The sequence below is a fragment of the Alnus glutinosa genome, chromosome 3 (assembly GCF_958979055.1).
Source record: "Alnus glutinosa chromosome 3, dhAlnGlut1.1, whole genome shotgun sequence".
Lineage (NCBI taxonomy): Eukaryota > Viridiplantae > Streptophyta > Magnoliopsida > Fagales > Betulaceae > Alnus > Alnus glutinosa.
Window position 1 is genome coordinate 26,356,352 of NC_084888.1, and position 17,767 is coordinate 26,374,118.

A 17,767-nucleotide genomic window follows, 5' to 3' on the forward strand; every position below is an offset into this window, starting at 1 on the left:
CTTACTTTTGAAGCATTATATTTAGCAATCACTAGATTACCACAAGATCCTTCATACCCTCCCACTTGTCATTTCCTTTTAACCTCAAAGGTCAACTTCGATTGTGTCTTATCAAACCTACCAGGATATTTTTTACAGCTTTTCTTGATATGTTGTAGCATGGATTGTAAAGACCAAGAAAAATAAATAGGGAATTTAATGTCAATAAAGTATATTTATTTAATAGGATGAGACTAATAATAATTTCTATGGAGATAAATTTATATAATTGGAATAAAAATGAGTTTCAGTAAATAAATAATTAATTGCGTTAGTAAAGATATAGTTAAAATAAATGTGAGGTCAAATATTAATTATTAAAAGATAGAGTTTTAATATATTGGGGGTCCTAATGTAATTTGTGGAAGTTTATGAATTTAAATAAAAAGGTAATCTCACCTTGCCACTTGTCGCCACCGGATTGGCTACGAGAAGATAACCTTATCTTTTTCCTACCACCCACTTGATGACACATGGCCCACTCTTTCTCTTTCTTCCTTTTCTCTTCCTTTTCCCTCTTTTCCTAGATCTCTCACGCACTCTCTCCATTTTTCCTCTTCTTTTCCTTTTCTTTCTTCTTTCTCTTTTCTTCTTCCTTCCTCTCCAGCAACCCGTACGCCCGACACCCCTTCTTCTTCTTCTTCTCTTCTTCTTCCTCTTCGGTCACGCCCAGCCAGTAGCCCTTCCCCTTTCTTCTTCTTCTCTTTGTCTCTTTCCCCCTCACACACACACCCAGCCCATGAGAGACCGATTGAGAGAGAGAGAACCGAAGTAGGCTCGGGAACCCACCGAACCCATGAAACCAAACCGTGAGAAGGCCTGATCCTGCAGTTGTCCGGCAGGTGGTGGTGCGGTTTTGGAGCGCGGTGGTCAAGCCACCGTCTGGGCGTGGAGACAGCAGCTAGGGCCGTGAATTCCAGCCCTGTTCCGGTGAGACACCTCTCTTCCTCTTCTTTGATTTTGCTCAAATCTTCCTTGATTTTTGGTAGAATCGAATGGGTCTTTTGCGGGTTGGATTAATTGTTGCCCAGATTTGTCTTGTTTGGATTAAAGGACCGATTATGGGAATTGATTTTAGATTTTATTTGAGTGTCTATATTTTGGTGGTAACCGAATGGGTTTGTTTGAAGCAACCGATTGGGCATTCTCTTGTGGTCTTTAATTTTTGGTTGTTTCCTTTGATTTTGCTAGAACCGGATGGATTCTCTTTAGGTTGATTTAGATTAAGGTTTATGATATCCTATTTTGGTTGAAGTAATGGCTGATTGGGTGGAGGATTTTGTGGTGCTATTTTAGATGGTTTGTTATTATGGATTAATGACCTTTTAGTAATTGTCTTACCGACTGAGTTTGTAATTGGTTGAGTTGGGTTTTGAATTAGTAAAATGTTAATATTGTGGTATCGGACAAGGATAAGAGGTTTAATGGAAGGTTTATATTTTTGAAGTGATCTTTTGTATTTGGGTTGGCTTTATGTGAATGGATTTATAAATACCTACTGATTTGGGAATTATTTTGAGATTATGCTCATGGTGTTTTCTATTGAGTATTATTAGGAATTATAGAAGCAAAATCCAGCCCTTGTGTTTGAATGATGGAAGTGTGGTTTGCCTATGGGTTGTGTTTTGAAGCTTGGACTTGGTGATTTCTTGTGTTGGCTATTATGGTTGATATTGATGAGTATGTAATTTTAGTTATATTGAAGTATTATGGATTGTTGGTTTGATGGTGATTTTGTGACTAATAGAGAAGTGGATCTTGATGTTTATAGATATATTATTAATTATTGGTTTGAGAAAGGTTTAGGTTGATTGAGGTTGTTTGAATGTTATAAGTATGTTTTGAGGCTTTAATTTAATAGGGACTTATTTAAAGGTTTGTATTGACTTGTGAACATGGCTATAAGTGGTTTAGAGGGTTAGTAGAATCATTTGGTTATGTCTATGAGCTATGATTTTTGGAAGGGTTTGGAGACTTAATGATTCACTTGGGGATGCTTTGACTTAAGTAAGTTATTAATCGGTGTAATGAGGTTTTGGTAGAGAACATGCTATTTCCATTTATGAAAGGGATTGAGACCATTTGTTTATGACAATGTATTTGGTTATGATGATAGATGATAAGGTCTTAGTCTTGGTACTAGTGGAGTGATGGGAGACCAAGTAACTAAGTAAAGAGTTTAAGAAAGGATTAGGTATTAAATATAAGATCAAAGGGTTAATACCGTAAAATAATAGATAGTCTAAATAACCTTATGACAACAAATATAAAATAGTGATACTATGGAAATACCTAAATAGACTCTAAAGTCAATTAGTAATTGGATGACTTAGTATCTAGTTCTCCTATCCATGTACACATAGTATTTATGCGTACCATCGGATTAGGTTTAAGTGTCATGCGTGTATATGTATTCATGTATATATATATATACATATGCATATATACGAGCTAAATATATATTGCCTACTTAGCAAGTAAATGAGAAGCTATAAAAATGGGTTAACAATAATAATGTTATACAACAATAATAGATAAGCTATAAAATAGTTGATACATCTTTATGTTAATAAATAAAATAAAAGGAACCTAAACTTAAGTGTTAATTTAGTAATAGTGTAGGGTACTTAACTAGTCTTAGAAGTGGGAAACGCGACGTGTGAGCACGTGGGTAGTTTTAAGTGTCCTAGAACGAGTTCCATAGCGTAGTCTAACATTATAAGTATTTGCAAGGTTGTGTCATAATTGGAGACTTCAATGGGTTCTTCAAAGTAGAGTTGGAGTCGTGAGTCCAATGCAGCCAGGTGATATTTTACTCACTGAGAAACTGTTATTTTTATATATTATAGAATTGCAAAATATATATGTTGTTTTATAAATCCGAACCAACTGTATGTTGAATATATCTGTTTTGGTTGATTTGAGTAGTTTCAACTATGTGCAAATAATATCAATGATGTTATGAAATGATGTATGAATGAAATGAGTAGAATTGTTTTTAAAGTATTTGAATGTGAGCTGCGGTTGGGATTTAAATTATGCAAAGTAGAATGATAAAGTTTCATGTTGATTGGTTTATCATATTTGAAGAAAGCATGAATTGTAAAGAATAGGAGGATAGAGTTTGAATTGTAAAGCATGAGCATAAGCATAAGAATCAAAGGAAGAGTAAGCCTCAAAGAATGGAAAGGAAGGAAAGTCTCACAAAGAATGAAAAGACCATCATAAGCATGCATATCATTGTTTAAATTGTGCTATGTTTTTATGATATAGAATATCGTAGTTTTTTTTATGCTAGACGTATTAGTATGCCTAAGAGTTCTGATGGCAAAAGAGCTTATGTATACTGCTATCGTCTAGTTGCATAATTTAATAACATTGAGCTTGGATGAACAAGAATATTGTCATGGTTTGGTATGAGTAATACAGTGTCCTAGGAGTAGGTAGATGAATTGTCGTGGCACGTCAGTAGGAAGTGCTTGGATACCCGAGTTTTACTCTAGTAACCGCATGGACAACTACGTGCTCGACATGAAGTTGCAATGCCCTAGGATCCCGTGTTAACCATGTTCGGAAAATGATAGTAAGCTAGTATTAAAGAACGAGATGGCATGTTTTAAGCTTAGTGTGCTTGATTATGACGCTATTGGTTGCGATACCAGTGTGGCTTGGGAGTAGGTAGAAGGATTGTCGTGACACATCAGTAAGAAGTGCTTGGATATCAGAGTCCTACTCTAGTAACCGCATGGACAACTATGTGCTTTGACATGAAGTTGTAATGCCCCGAGGCATAGTGTTATCACAGTTAATAACGTTAGACGTATGTGCATTTGAGCTACCAACATAAAAGTAATATTGTAGGTAGGTTTATACCTGGTTGCTTCCATGCCAATGGAACTTCTACGTATGGGTCCAACTACATAGTATGTTTTAAATGTTTTCTGATAGTCGGTGTTTGCTATATCAGCTATGGGGGTTTTCAAACAAAATGTTATAAAGTGGTAGTTGTTATAGTGTACGCGAGACTAAAAAGAAAAGTTGGTTCTTTGCGAAAACTCAGTTAGTTTAATATCACTGAGGTGGTGAACTCATAATTTCACCTATACGGATTTGGCAAACCCCCACAACCGTATAGATGCTGTCCTTTTGGCTGCAGGTACTCGAGTCGTAGTTGATGGGGTTGTAGACGTGCATTTGGGATATTATGATCGGAGCTCGCCGCGACGGTCGTAAATGCGGGACCAGGGGCGTCCTCAATTTTATAGGTCTTGTTATGGCTTGTGACGTATGTGTCACTCGTTATTGTATAAAGCCATTTCTGTTATGTATTTATATTGAGGAAAGATTTAAACACATAGATGTTAAATGGCTCTTGTTGTTATTAATTTGTGATAGATGTTTAAGATGTGATTTTCGCTGTTGAGTTTATGTATTCCGCTGCATAGTAGTTAGATGTTGTACTCTGATTTATCTGGTACATATTATGGAGTATGTACCATATGTTGGCTTTGCGACACATCGTCGTGCCACTGTGAGAATCCATTAGTATTTTAAGAGATTAATATTTATGAAATGTTTTGTTTAAAAAAAAAAAATGGGTCGTCACATGGATGAAGTACCATAACTTCTAGGGTGACAACTAAACAATGTCTTACAATAATTGCACTGTAATTTAGGATTCTTGGGGTCACTCTCCTCTAACTTAGTAAAATATTCCAAAACCTTTGATGTTTGCTCAGGTTTTTTAGGTTTTGGTGGGAGAGCTGAACTAGGATTTTGAGGGCTAATAGTTGCTGTAGATCTAATCCCAACACAATCAACATTCTCATTATCAATGAGAGGCATAGTAGTATCCAAAAGACTAGGCCTATATGAAGCAGAACTAGAACCAATAGTCTTCGTACCACTAGTTGAATCACTCATGACTTGAGTCTACATTAAGTGGGAAAAAAAAAAAATCAGCAACAGCTATAGCATACATTGATAAACATAAAATCAAATAGCAGCTAGGACATACATTGATAATCATAAATTAATTGAAATCATGTTTACAAAAGGGAAAGGCTAACAAAATCATTTTTGCTTGGGTGAAGATTATTTTAGTACCTTTTTTGAATAACAATTAAATGATATAAATTTTAATTTTATAATTAAAATTAAATTTAACCCATATGAGACATGATAATAGTGAGATCATTGAGATGCTCCCTTTTGTCTATATGAATGTATTCTTATATGGAGCCTCTTTTATGAACATTTTGTGACAAGCTGTGTTCGAGAATGGGAACCTAATTAGCACTAGATCAAAAGAAAACCTGCGAAGTCATGCGCTTCAACAAGAAGTTCAACAAGAAGCAAGAACTACCTTTAAAGTTAAGAAAGTCTAACTAGCATACAAAACTTAATTGCTCCTCAGTAAAGTTTGAATACCATGTACAATAGAATCATATAAAATAAAAAAAAAAAAAAAAAAAAAAAAAAAAAAAAAAAAAAAGCAAATCAAATCCAAAACTGTGAGAAACACAAATACAAAATCAGCCCACATGACATCTAAGGACACAAATACGAAATCAACCCAATAATCAAAATACATTCACTGAGAAAATAGAATACATTCATAGAAAGATCCGAAACACACCTTAGAAGTTTGATGCAGAGAGTTCAACTAGAAAGAATGGTGATTTCGTGAAGCTATGAGCCTCTGATCCTTTGAAAATACCTGCAAACCCGAACAATAAACACAATGAATCATCAGAAAAACAATAAACCACACAAAAATACACCAAATATTTGAAGAGTCTAAACCCTAGGAATTACCAAAATGTAGAAAGAAAGGACTGAGGAGAGAGGGAATTTGGACTCGGGGGTTCGTAAGGTGCCAGGGACTGGTAGGGGGTGACTGAGTTAGGATTTTGGTGAAGGTTGAAGAAGATGAAGAGAGGAGAAAAGGGGAAGATCAGCGTTGTGTGGTGTAGCCGTGTGGGTGGAAGTCTCTGGAAAAGAAAAAGAAAAAAATCTGAAGGGGGCGTGAAAGTGATTCTGCATGATTTGTGAAAACTAGGGTTTTTTAGGTTTTCTTTTTTTATTTTAATGGTGTGGTGCAGACTGGTGCAGGGCTGGTCCCCGGTATTTTTCTCGGACCCCACTGGCACCCCGCACTGCACCATGCGGGGCACCCATATCAAGAACGTAGACCGCACAATTTTACGCAGTGTGAGGCCATTTGCAGGGTGGTGCGGGTCAGTTACCGCAGGTCGGTTCGGGGCCATCAGATCCTGCACACCCCTACTTGTATATAACTTTGTATAACCTTTTCTATACAACTCCCCATCTTTTAATCTATTCCTACATAAAATGTCGTGTCTATAACGGAGGGTTATTAATTTTTGTACTTGTATCTTGAATATTGTTTTCTTTAATCCCTTTTCCTAAAATTAAAAAAAAAAAAAAAAAAAAAAAGGAAAAAAAAAAAAAAAAAAAAAAACACCTTATTCATATATATATATATATATATATATATATATATATATATATATATATATATATATATATATTATATGTTAAATCAGCCGAGCAATCCTTCATTGATGATAAATTTTAAGCAATGCCCTAAACAAATACAATATCAAGAATACATTGCTAGGTTTCCTCCATATAAACTTGTTCAGTCTTGAAAGAAAGTGTTTCCTTAGCTATTCTATCAAATGTTTGGATCTAGGGTTACTGGCAAACTTTTGGACTTCCAACATCAAACGTTCACCATTAAGGTTTGGCTTGAACGTTCAACAATCCCATTTTGACAGTTCCAAGAAAGGATCTTCAAGTGACAGAGGAGGGCGCATTAACGCCCACCTCTTCTTGCGTAGTCTGAGTAAGGACCAGTCGTTGTGGAGGGTGTGGAAGGTCTACATGATTCAAATGAGTGGGTTGATATAATTGGGGAAGGAGTATGGGTGGAATCTTTTTCTAATGGAAGTGGAGTGTCTAGGGTTACGACGGGTTAAACTTAGGAGATATGAGTAACTCGGGTGACTTTTAGAGTGTAAAGTTAAAGTCGTTCCGGCATTGGGAACAACAAGAAAGTGGTTGGGACAGGTGGAGGGGTCAAGCATGGTATTAGAGATATTCTCTATGTTAATAATCAAGGAGTTAAATTCAGGAGGGCTAATAATGGGATATGGTTTGGTGAGGTTGTTACCTAGAGGGTATAATAGAGATTTCAAATCCTCATTATTTGAGGAGGGCAAGAGATCCTCGCACATTAGCTCAACCAAATGAGTGGAAAAGGCGTGCATTAAATGAGATGGGATATGAGGGGTTTTGGAGATGTGGGAAAGCTGTAGGCTCATTAATGGTGCCAGATGTTGAGGTTATAAATGAGAGGGCTGTGAAGAGGGGTGTTGGGCTCAATGAATGGGGGTAGGCGCCAATATGGGTAGGTGACTGACAAGGGAGAGGATGATAGGAATTGGTAGGTAGGTTTGGGGGATTTGTAGGTCTGATTTGGTGAGGACGGAGACGGAATGAACTCAGAAGTATCCATGGAAGTAATCTTGGGGCTAGATGCTAGGCTCTGAAGATTTTTTGCAGAGTGGGAAGAAATCTGGGTTGTAAGAGGGCCAATATTTCTATGGGATGGTGGGGGAGAGTGATTAACCGAGGAAAATATGTTTTCCAGTTGGAGAGGGGTAGGAGGTTTTGCTCTCAATTGAGGACCAAACTGGGAGGATTTAGGGGGTTGGGTTCAAAGGGACAATAAATGTTGGCATGACCTAATATATAGTGGGGTCATCAAAACTAGAGGAAGGTCATCAACCTGCACCCAATATTCTCCTGTTGAGAAGTCCAGCTCATTACGAGTTATACCCAACTCTAGTGCTTCAAAATCAAGGGGTGACCTTTTATGTCTTGGGGATCCTCTTGCGTATATGAAACAAAATTCATATCAATGTTCGCAGTGGAATAAAGTGATCCCACATAGCTTTTAATTTCAAGAGAAACATGGATAGATTGCTTTTCAAGTCAAAGTATGTGCTACTTACTTGATGATTCGGCCTCGCCTAGGCTTTAGGGCATAGGACTAAGTATTGTTGGATGAACATCAATCTTGTGCCCATAATAGGATTCGAAGCTCATCTCTTGTTCTTCGTGTTCTTTGCGTTCTTCAAGAACTAGATGTTCTTAAAGATCTTGATGCTCTTGAAGTTCTTGATGTTCTTCAAGAACTAAAAGGTCTTTAAGAATAGATTCATTTCTTAGATCTTCCCTTTGATGACTAATCATGACTATGAGTGTGGTCTCACACAATTTTTCTCAAGAACTAGAGAAAATCTTAGAAGCAAAACTCAGACAGAAAAATCTCCCTTGGCCGTGTATTACTCTTAGTGTAGAGTGAATTGTGTTCTTTTTCTTCTCTATGGAACCTCTGCATATAGACTTAGGAATATTTGGAGAGGAAGGAAATGAGAGCATAGGAGTTCAAGAGGGACTAGGATTACAAATCCTCATCCAACATGAAAACCCGTCAAGGGAGGATTGCCCTTCTAGATACCCGGCCGTGGGGAGAATTATTCTCCCCACGGGCCTAGGTCTAGGGTTTAACCTAGACCATTATTCTAGCCCATATGCTTGGGCTTGGGTTTTATCCCTTTAGCCCAATGCTCATTCATCTCTGCTTAAGCCTATAGGATTAAATCCATTAATCCCAAAGCTCAGGCCTAAGCCTATAAGAATTAAATACCTAATCTCGAATCTCTATTTAATTCCTAAGCCAAATCTTCTCCAAATAATTAGCCACTTAGATTATAAATCTCTTGGCCAATGTTTTATAAAATAAAACAACCCAAATAAATAAATGCATAACTGAGGTCTAATCTCAAATTAGTCAATTTACATCAACTCAAAAAGGAACCTAATGGAAAACACTTTTAGCTCCAATAGGCCTATGACCATATTTACCCTAACATAGCACGTGATGCTCTTAGGGTCCGTTTGGATTTGCGATTTCAAAAAGTGCGATTTCAAAATAGCGATTTTAAAATGTGCGATTTGAAAAAAATGATTTTTAAAAACGCAGTAAAGCATTTGGCAAAATCGCAGTTTGGCCTTTAAAATCGCAGGTTAGCCTTTTAAAATACTGCATTTTCAAAAAAGCACCACATTGCCTGCGATTTGAATAAGCATTTTTCTGCATTTTCAAATCGCAATTTTTTAAAATCTCAGTTTTCAAACGGTTTATTTTCTGCGATTTGGTTTAAAATCGTATTTTTTCTCTACGAAATCGCAATCCCCAAACGCACCCTTAATCACAATTAACTCCACTAAATGATTGTGACTGGATTCTAAAGAGTATTTGATTTGAATTAATTAATTCTCATGACGTATTTATTTGATTATTAATCACATATTACCCCTCCATGGAATCATTCTGTAGTTGAATCAAAGTCCATACTATGTCACTTTGTTCACTACCTCTTTTTCCATGATAACCTAATCTAATTACATGATTATCCTTTTTGTACTCTGTGAGATTTAATCTCACCTTGCACAAAATAAAGTTTTAGTAAATTCCTATTGAAACGCTCAAGCCTGAGCTTTAAGATAATCATTCTCATTAAATCTACATCAAGTCGAATATTTCTTATCACTTTGTTCTATGAAAAAAGGATTTTGATCCCTTCTTGAAGAGGGTGTTCCTACAATGCTACATGCGATCACCCAATGCACGAAGATGTTGACCAATAAAGATCTCACTCATGTATATATCAAAGTGACCAACACTTTACATCTGAGTTCACAAACTTCTCAGGATTTAGAGTAACTGTCATAAGTCGCCGTGCACGTACATCATTCTTTATCACAATGTTTTATATAAAAATGATGACTCACATAGTCCTATTCAGTGCATAAAACTACCTTACCTTATACCAACATATCAACCCGAAGCCTACCTGCTTCTCCTGATTAAGACAGATCGTTGAGATTGACATGTTATAGTTTAGATGAAATTTTCAATTCCATTTACGACTACGAAGAAATAATTTTATAAGTCGCAAGGACCTTTGACAATAATCTTCTGTGTGATAACTCCCTTACTCATACCATAGTCAAATACATTAATGCACTTAGGGATCTTACATGTATATAACCGAACAGTTCACAATCACACATATATACCATGCAAGAAAATATAAAGGTATAAGCTCACTGTTCAATATCAAAATCAAAGAATAAAAAATATTATTCTACCATCATCAAAAGAATGGTAGTTTTGGACACCAGTTCCAACATTATGTTCAACGAGGAAAGGTCAAGGACGCAATTCATCTCTGCTGCATTCTTAAAGGTGAGAAGTAGGTCTGGCCTTCTGTTTCTTCGATGGACAGAGATTTGAAGAAGTACCAGGCATTCTTGACTGTCTCTCTAACAGATGACTTTGAAATACTTCAGAGAGAAAAGAACTGGCCAGCAAGAATACAAGGGGGAAGTTGATCTTTTGATACCTCTAGAGGGATAAGGAGAGGAGGGCGTTCAAGCCAGTTAAGATCTTTAACTTTTGAGATAATCTAGTCAATATCATGGGAAGGGATAGCTGTTAGAAAAGAGAAATGAGGGCAGTGTCAGATGCATTCATAGGCCAGCAGAGGATATGGCCCCTGCTGGAGTAAAAAAATAAAATAAAATAAAATAAAATAATCTTAGTAAATTTTCATTGCTAGAGCTAATAGCCCCTACGGCCCTACCTGTTCTCTAATGCTAATAGCCCACATGGCCCCACCACCTTTCCTTTTTTTCTTCTTCTTGTAAGTATGTAAGACAAGTCACTGAGACAAACTTTGCGTACAAGTACAAACGTAGGAAAAAAAGTTGACAATAGGCTCAGGTTACTACTAATATCAAGGAATTTACGTGGGAAATGAAAAAAAAAAAAAAAAAAAAAGTCTCAATCGTGTGGTGGAAGTCAAGAAGCGCATGAGAAAATGAAATGGAGAAGTAGAAAGTTTGAGATAGTCTTTGTAAAACCAAGAAGTGCACGGAGATTATCCTCTTGATTTTTCTCAGCAACAAAAAATTAATTTGTTTCAGTAAAAATATTTTGAATTTGATGTGAATAATGATTCAAAATTACAAATTTGTTTTTCATTACAAAATTATGTCAAGTATTCACAGGGACAGAAAAATCAAAGACATATATACCATCTTATTTATAGATTGATTCATCTTGTTTTGACTCTTCCAGTGTTTACAACGACTATCGAACGAGCCTTTTCAGTTATGAAAGTTGTTAAAACAAGACTTCGCAACAAAATGGACAATGAATTTCTTGCAAATAATTTAGTTGTCTATATTGAAAGAGAAATTGTTGAGAGCTTCATTTTAGACTCGATACTTGATGATTTTGTTTCTCTAAAAGGACGTAAACTAGATTTTCAAACACTTTATATTTATGTTTTTTTTGTACTAGTGCCAACATGTTTCATTGCAAATATATTAATTTTGGCAAATATTTATGAACTTTTATAATATACTTTTGTGATACACATTGTGTGACAAATTACTCAATTTCTATCTTAAATTGTGTTTATCATATTTTTAGTTTGACCCCTCTGATCACAAGTATCTCGCTCTGCCAATGAATAAGGGTTAAGGGGAGGTATCAAGCAAAGGTGACAAGGAAAAGGAAGAAAAAATTAATCCTCAGAAAGACTAGGAGCGAGAAAAAGAGAAGAGAAGTTTGTCGTTTAACCGAAAAGCCATCATACTTTGTCAAAAATGAAGCCTGACTACTAATATATTATATATATGATCTTAAAGAGAAGTCTAACGTCGTTTAACACGAAAAGCCACCATACTTTGTCAAAAATGAAGTCTAACTACTAATATATATGATCTTAAAGAAAGAGAAGTCTGACGTCATTTAACATGCACGATCGAAAAGCCATCATACTTTGTAAAAAATAAAGTCTAACTAATATATATATATATATGATCTTAAAGAGAAGTCTGTCGTTTAACACGAAAAGCCATCATACTTTGTCTAAAATAAAGTCTATCTATCGAATATATATGAAGTACTTGAAGAGACGTCTGTCGTTTAACCGAAACCGTTTTGGTTAAATGAAAAATACTTTGTTCTCGTTAAGAAAATAGGTTGGTTCGATTCAAGTGGCCATAAATTAGTATATGAAAATATATATATATATATGATATCGCTATTGGAATAATACTTCTCATAGATCAATGCAAGAGAAGATGGGCACGGATGATGGAAATAAAAGAATTAGGGGTATGATGATGATGATATTGTTGATTATGGTGGTTGTAGAGCAAGCAACCTCGTTCCATCCTCAACCTCCCACTCTTGCACCCGCTCAACTTCCCCATTTCTCTGGTTCACAAGATTCTTGTATACACGTAATTTGTGCTTACAAATGTGAGTTCAAATGCTTATGGAGGAGACCCTTTTCAGTTGAATACATGGATTGTGTTGCTGATTGTATGCAAGATTGCCTACCTCGTACTACAACAGATGTCAACACCTTTACTCCTGCTTGCCCCAAATTTGGATTTGGTATGTATAAAGCTCCTAAACCTTCTCTCTCTCTCTCTCTCTCTTCTCGTAAACATGCATGTTCTCATACATATGCATGCTGCATATTCCCATGTGTAAGGTTGCATATCATATATATATTAAGAGTATATATACATGCCTTTTTTCTTTTAATGATTTTTCTTCATTGATCATGTTATCATTTTTCCATATATTTATATATATATATATTAGTAGGTACTCTAAAAACACTAAAGGCTATATGGAGGCGTTTGTTATATATATGGAATGGTTATTCTAATAGGCTATTCCTAAGAATATATGAAGTTGGAATGAAATAACTATTCATATTCTTTGATTTGGTGACTACACGTACATATGCTCTCATTGGAACTAAACCAAAATTACATAAATGTCCTGAATTTATTTTTTTTTTTAGAAAAAAAAAAAAGAAAGTTGTTTGTTTTAGAAGGTTGAACTTTAGCGGCCGGCGATTGGCGATGGGTGGAGGATTTCGTTTAACTCTGGTGACCGGCTAAGGATTCCAAAGAACTCCGACGGCGGCCTGCGGAGAATTCTAGTAATTCCAAGAAAAAAAATATATTGTGGGTTTATTTGGGAAATATATATATATATATATATATATATATATATATATATTAACTGATTCCTCAATTTAAAGAATAGGAAATGGCTAATATATTCCAAGGCTAAAAATCTTACCGAACTATAGAATAGTTATTTCAATCTAGCCATTAGTTTAATCCTTATACCAAACGTACCCTAAGGTTTTAAACTTATTTAATTGATTTACACGTAAAAATCCTTTATTATTATTTTTTTTTCCTAAACAACGTTAATGAAACTTTGTTTTCTGTGTTTTCCAAATTTTTCCCATTTTCGAAACTTAATTTTGCTCTCATTGGAAGCAAAAAATTTGGAAATATTTGTGTTTAGTTTTAACGAACTAAAAAATAACCAAAATTTTTCAAACTGAGAAGAGTTGATTTGTACTACATAGTATTTTTCAATTTTGATGGACAAAAAGGCAGTATAATTTCGAAAAATCTCAAGGGAGGTTATTCCATAGAGCCAACCCCATAATCATAAGATCTTGTCCTTGTGAATGGATTTTTTATTTGAATTTAGACTTTTTGGTTGTCTTCAATCAACTAAGAAGGGAAATTTTATTTTTATCAAGTGTTTTAAGTATCATTAATTTAAATTAGGACAGAAATTAGCAACAAATTAGTTTGTAGCAATTAGCTACAACCCAATCTAATAAATAAGAAATTATTTTTGCATATCTCTTCTACATCTTTTGTACATCACTTTTCTAAATCAACCATTGGATTTGTAGGACCACAAGGATCAACATGTAAGGAGTAATTCTACATGTACATTAAGTGTCCATCAAGTATCCATCAAAAAATGAGATGGCTCTTAAAATCACAATTTGATCAAAATCATCATTTGATCAATCGATCACACGCCCAATGGTAATTTTAAAAGCCACCACATTTTTTGATTGACACTTAATGTACATGTAAAATTACTCACATATGGGTCCTACAAATCCAATGGTTGATTTAGAAAATTAATTTACAAAAGATATAAAAGAGATGTGCATGTAACATGTCTCCTAATAAATTGTCATGTGTCCTTAAAGCATGTGAGAAACACATGTTTTTTTAATATCATGTGTATCTCACATGTTTTTTTAATAACATTAATCAGAAAACATGTGCTTCTTATGTGCTTAAAGACACATGAAATTTACTAGACTGGTCTGTATCTAATTTCTATCCTTTAAATTATAGTATAGTTTAAATAATTAGCTAGTATTTCACGGACAAGTATACATATTATCCAAAAGAGATGTCTTTGGTGTCATTTTCTTACACATTTCATGCACATTTTTTTTTTACAAATTCACCATTAAATATATGTGGAACTCACATGTAGTCTCATAGATTCAACGGTGGATTTGCATATCTTCTACACGGAGATGGATAAGATATGTGTAAGGGAATGAAACCAAACTTTTCTCTATCCAAAAATCAAAAGGCTTTACTCATTTCTTTGTTCTTGACAGTTCCCAACGCGAAGGAAACTAGAAGGATGAAGAGAGTTATTCCACGTCACTTATAGGTCTAATTCTATTATATTCTAAGATAAGGTAAATTAGTTTCTCCATGCTTACGCAAATCTCGATAGTTTAGGCTCCGTTTGATTCAAAGGAAAACATTTTTTGTTAGAAAATGTTTTCATGAAAATTATTTTTCAAGAAAATATCTCTTGCTGAAAACATTTTTCAGCGTCTGGCGCGTATGGAAAAGCAAAAGTATTTTTTTTATATTTTCATTCAATCATATTAACCTATAAAAATCAATTTTATTCACAACATAAACAATAATAATAATAAACTAAACGAAACTAAACTAAACTAAGCTAAACTAAACTAAAATTTTGAGTTCCGGCGGTGATCCGATGATTTGAGAAAGAGAAACTCAAAGTATGAAAATGGTTTACGTTTTAAAAAAGGGAAAAAAATTTATAGAAATTAAAGAAGTTTTTTCAGTCAAACCAAAAATGTTTTTGGCTTACTATTATTTTCCATGTTACCAAATACCAAAAAAATACGAAAAATATTTTTTTTAAAAAAAATCATTTTACACCGAAACAAAAATCATTAATTTCTCTTTGGCTTCATAGTAGTTTCTCTTGAACCTACCCCGTTAATTAAGTTTTTATTTTATTTTATTAACATTATCTTCTTTCTTGCTTTTCCGATACTGATGCAAGAGAAAATCGGGCATAAGATTTGAAAATTATTTCTTGAATAAGATCAGCTCGAAAATGAAAATGAATCGTACAAAATATTTGAATATTATGTTTAGAATAATATATTTTACTTTCGGTACAAGAATTTTATTTTATCTCCAAGTTTACGGTTATGTTTTGTATTTTTATTTTTTTTCAAGTATTCTACTTTGAGAATACTCAAACTTTGCCTATATAAAGGCACGTCTGTATTATTTTGGAATCAAGTTTTGAAATATCAATTAAATTTTAAGTCTTTCAGAATTATTTCTACGTTTGCTTATTTGGGCCAATTAGGGGTTTTCTCTTCCCTATTTGTTATTTTCTCTCTCTTGAATTTCCTTTTCTATCTCCAAATCATAATTTATGCTGCTATCATACGCTGTTAGAACAATCTTGGTTCTGTCCTACGTCAAGTACTCATTGAGGGTTTTGTCATACTTAAAAGTTGTTTATCCTTGACTAGTTTTAAACTCTAAGTGGATTGGGCTATTCCTTTAAATTAATACATAACATTTGCAGAGAAAAATTTAGTAAGTGCTAGTCTAAAGGGCCATGAAGTTCGAAGAAGAAAGCAACATTGTTGCCTGGTATTGAGACAAATCCTATGGTGATCTCCTCTTCAAATGAAAAGAATCGCAACTCCTCAGATCATGACAAAGATCATAGCCACCATTCAGGACAAAGATTTTTCTTTCCACAACAACCCATATGTACTTGTGTATTGTGTAAATCTGAGTGGGGAAAATCAATAAAGCTTTTCATTACCTTTTGGACAAATTGCTTATTGTATCAGACCTGTAGGACCAAAAGGCGTTCCTCCTTTTTTGTTCCTTTTGCTTCTCAGCAGTATTTTCTTAAACACTCGAAATGGAGAGGAGGGTTAGGCAAAAAAGTGGGACAAAATTGTCCCATCTTTTATAACACTTGTTTGCCTAACTAGCTCCTCTACATTTCAAATAGAGGATTCTATTCCCACTGCACCATGGCAATTTTTGTGTTATGGGTCTGCAATGGATACTATCAGGAGGTAGAAGCAAGCTACTTGGAAGGGAAAGAACGCGTGTCAGCAACAAATGGCTCATCTGTTACAGGTGGAAGCTTCTAGAATAGTTATCCATCCTTATGTTACTATCTTTGTAATTTACATTTTTGTCCTTAAGGATATGCATTTTATGCGGATTAAGATGCGTTTAATAAGCATCTTTTCTATTCCATTTTATTTAGTAACAGAAGTCGTTTTAGGAGAGAGGGAAGAGCTGAATTTTGTTAGAAAGATTCTAGCCGAATAGCTTATATAAACAATCTCTGAATAGAAGGTAGAGCAGACTTGAGAATATATTGTAATCATTATCTTAGGGGAATTTGAACCTCTTGAAGAGCTCTGCATTTCAATACCAGGATCATTCAGCATTTTATCATCTTCTTCATTCCATTTCCAACCATTATCCTTCTTCCCACAGAAAACCCTTTACATTTGGTATCAGAACCAGCGACCCTTCACTTCCAAACCTTCCTATTTTTCCTCAAAAAATTTTTTGCAATGGTAGACGGTACCCGATTGTTTCAACTCTCTGTATCTCTGAAAGAGTGTCAGGAGGCCATCATCTAGCAACAACAGCACACCCACAACACCTCCTTCCAATAATAGTTACCAGATGTTTCTGAGATACTCCGAACATTGGTATTTGGTAGCTACTCAAACTCGCCCACCACTGGAGAGACCTCCTTTTGCGGATGCACCTCCCTATCAGCTTCCTTTTGTTCCCGGACGTGATGAATACAGACTCCATGCACGTGATGGTCGTGATGACCGTTGTCAAGACAGAGATGATCACAAGGCTTTTGACAACGAAGGCTGAGACCATCAAGACAACCGACGATTCCAGTTCGACGATGACCACCAGAATCCTAATCAGCAAGAAAGATTGCTCCAAACTCACCACTTGCGGCTAGATTTCCCTCAATTTGACGGTGAGAACCCATCCAAATGGACATACATGGTTAATCAATTCTTTGATTACTACTAAACCCCACTCTATCAACGTATCCGAATGGCTTCCTTCCACATGAAAGGAAATGACTTTCAGGATGCGTAGGAATCCAGGCCATTTCCGACATGGGATGCCTTTGTCTAGGCTTTTTTATTCGATTTATTCCAGCTTATGATGACCCAACGGAGGTTTTGATGCGGCTGCTTCAATTTTCTTCGGTGGCTAAGTATACCACTCAATTCGAGGGTCTTTCAAATCGTTTGCTTAGAATTTCTGAGAAGAACCAGTTGAGTTGTTTTCTCAACAGGTTGAAGGATAACATTCGCCTTCCGGTGCGTATGTTAAACCCAACAAACTTGGT

General features: G+C 35.1%; 1 protein-coding gene and 1 long non-coding RNA gene across 3 annotated transcripts; both read left to right on the plus strand.

Annotated features, from left to right (window-relative positions):
- The first annotated feature begins 567 nt into the window (after window positions 1-567).
- LOC133864475 (uncharacterized) lies at window positions 568-4,449 on the plus strand. The gene is made up of 2 exons (XR_009899516.1): window positions 568-969; window positions 4,175-4,449. It is a non-coding gene; the product is annotated as an uncharacterized LOC133864475 (long non-coding RNA).
- A 7,610-nt stretch (window positions 4,450-12,059) lies between these two features.
- LOC133862533 (uncharacterized) lies at window positions 12,060-16,627 on the plus strand. Of its 2 annotated transcripts, XR_009899238.1 has the most exons (3): window positions 12,060-12,610; window positions 14,685-14,768; window positions 15,935-16,627. XR_009899238.1 is itself a non-coding variant. In XM_062298366.1 (2 exons), the coding sequence occupies exons 1-2, from the start codon at window positions 12,280-12,282 to the stop codon at window positions 14,738-14,740; spliced, it is 387 nt and encodes a 128-aa protein (XP_062154350.1). In that variant the 5' UTR covers window positions 12,060-12,279; the 3' UTR covers window positions 14,741-14,768. The 2 variants fall into 2 exon arrangements, 1 of the variants encoding a protein (XP_062154350.1); XM_062298366.1 differs by lacking the exon at window positions 15,935-16,627.
- Window positions 16,628-17,767: the final 1,140 nt, after the last annotated feature.

Coding starts and splice junctions, on each gene's coding strand:
- LOC133862533 (XM_062298366.1), top strand. CDS start 12,280: ATGCAAGAGAAGATGGGCACGGATGATGGAAATAAAAGAATTAGGGGT. Junction 12,611..14,684: donor TTGCCCCAAATTTGGATTTG/GTATGTATAAAG, acceptor TGTTCTTGACAG/TTCCCAACGCGAAGGAAACT.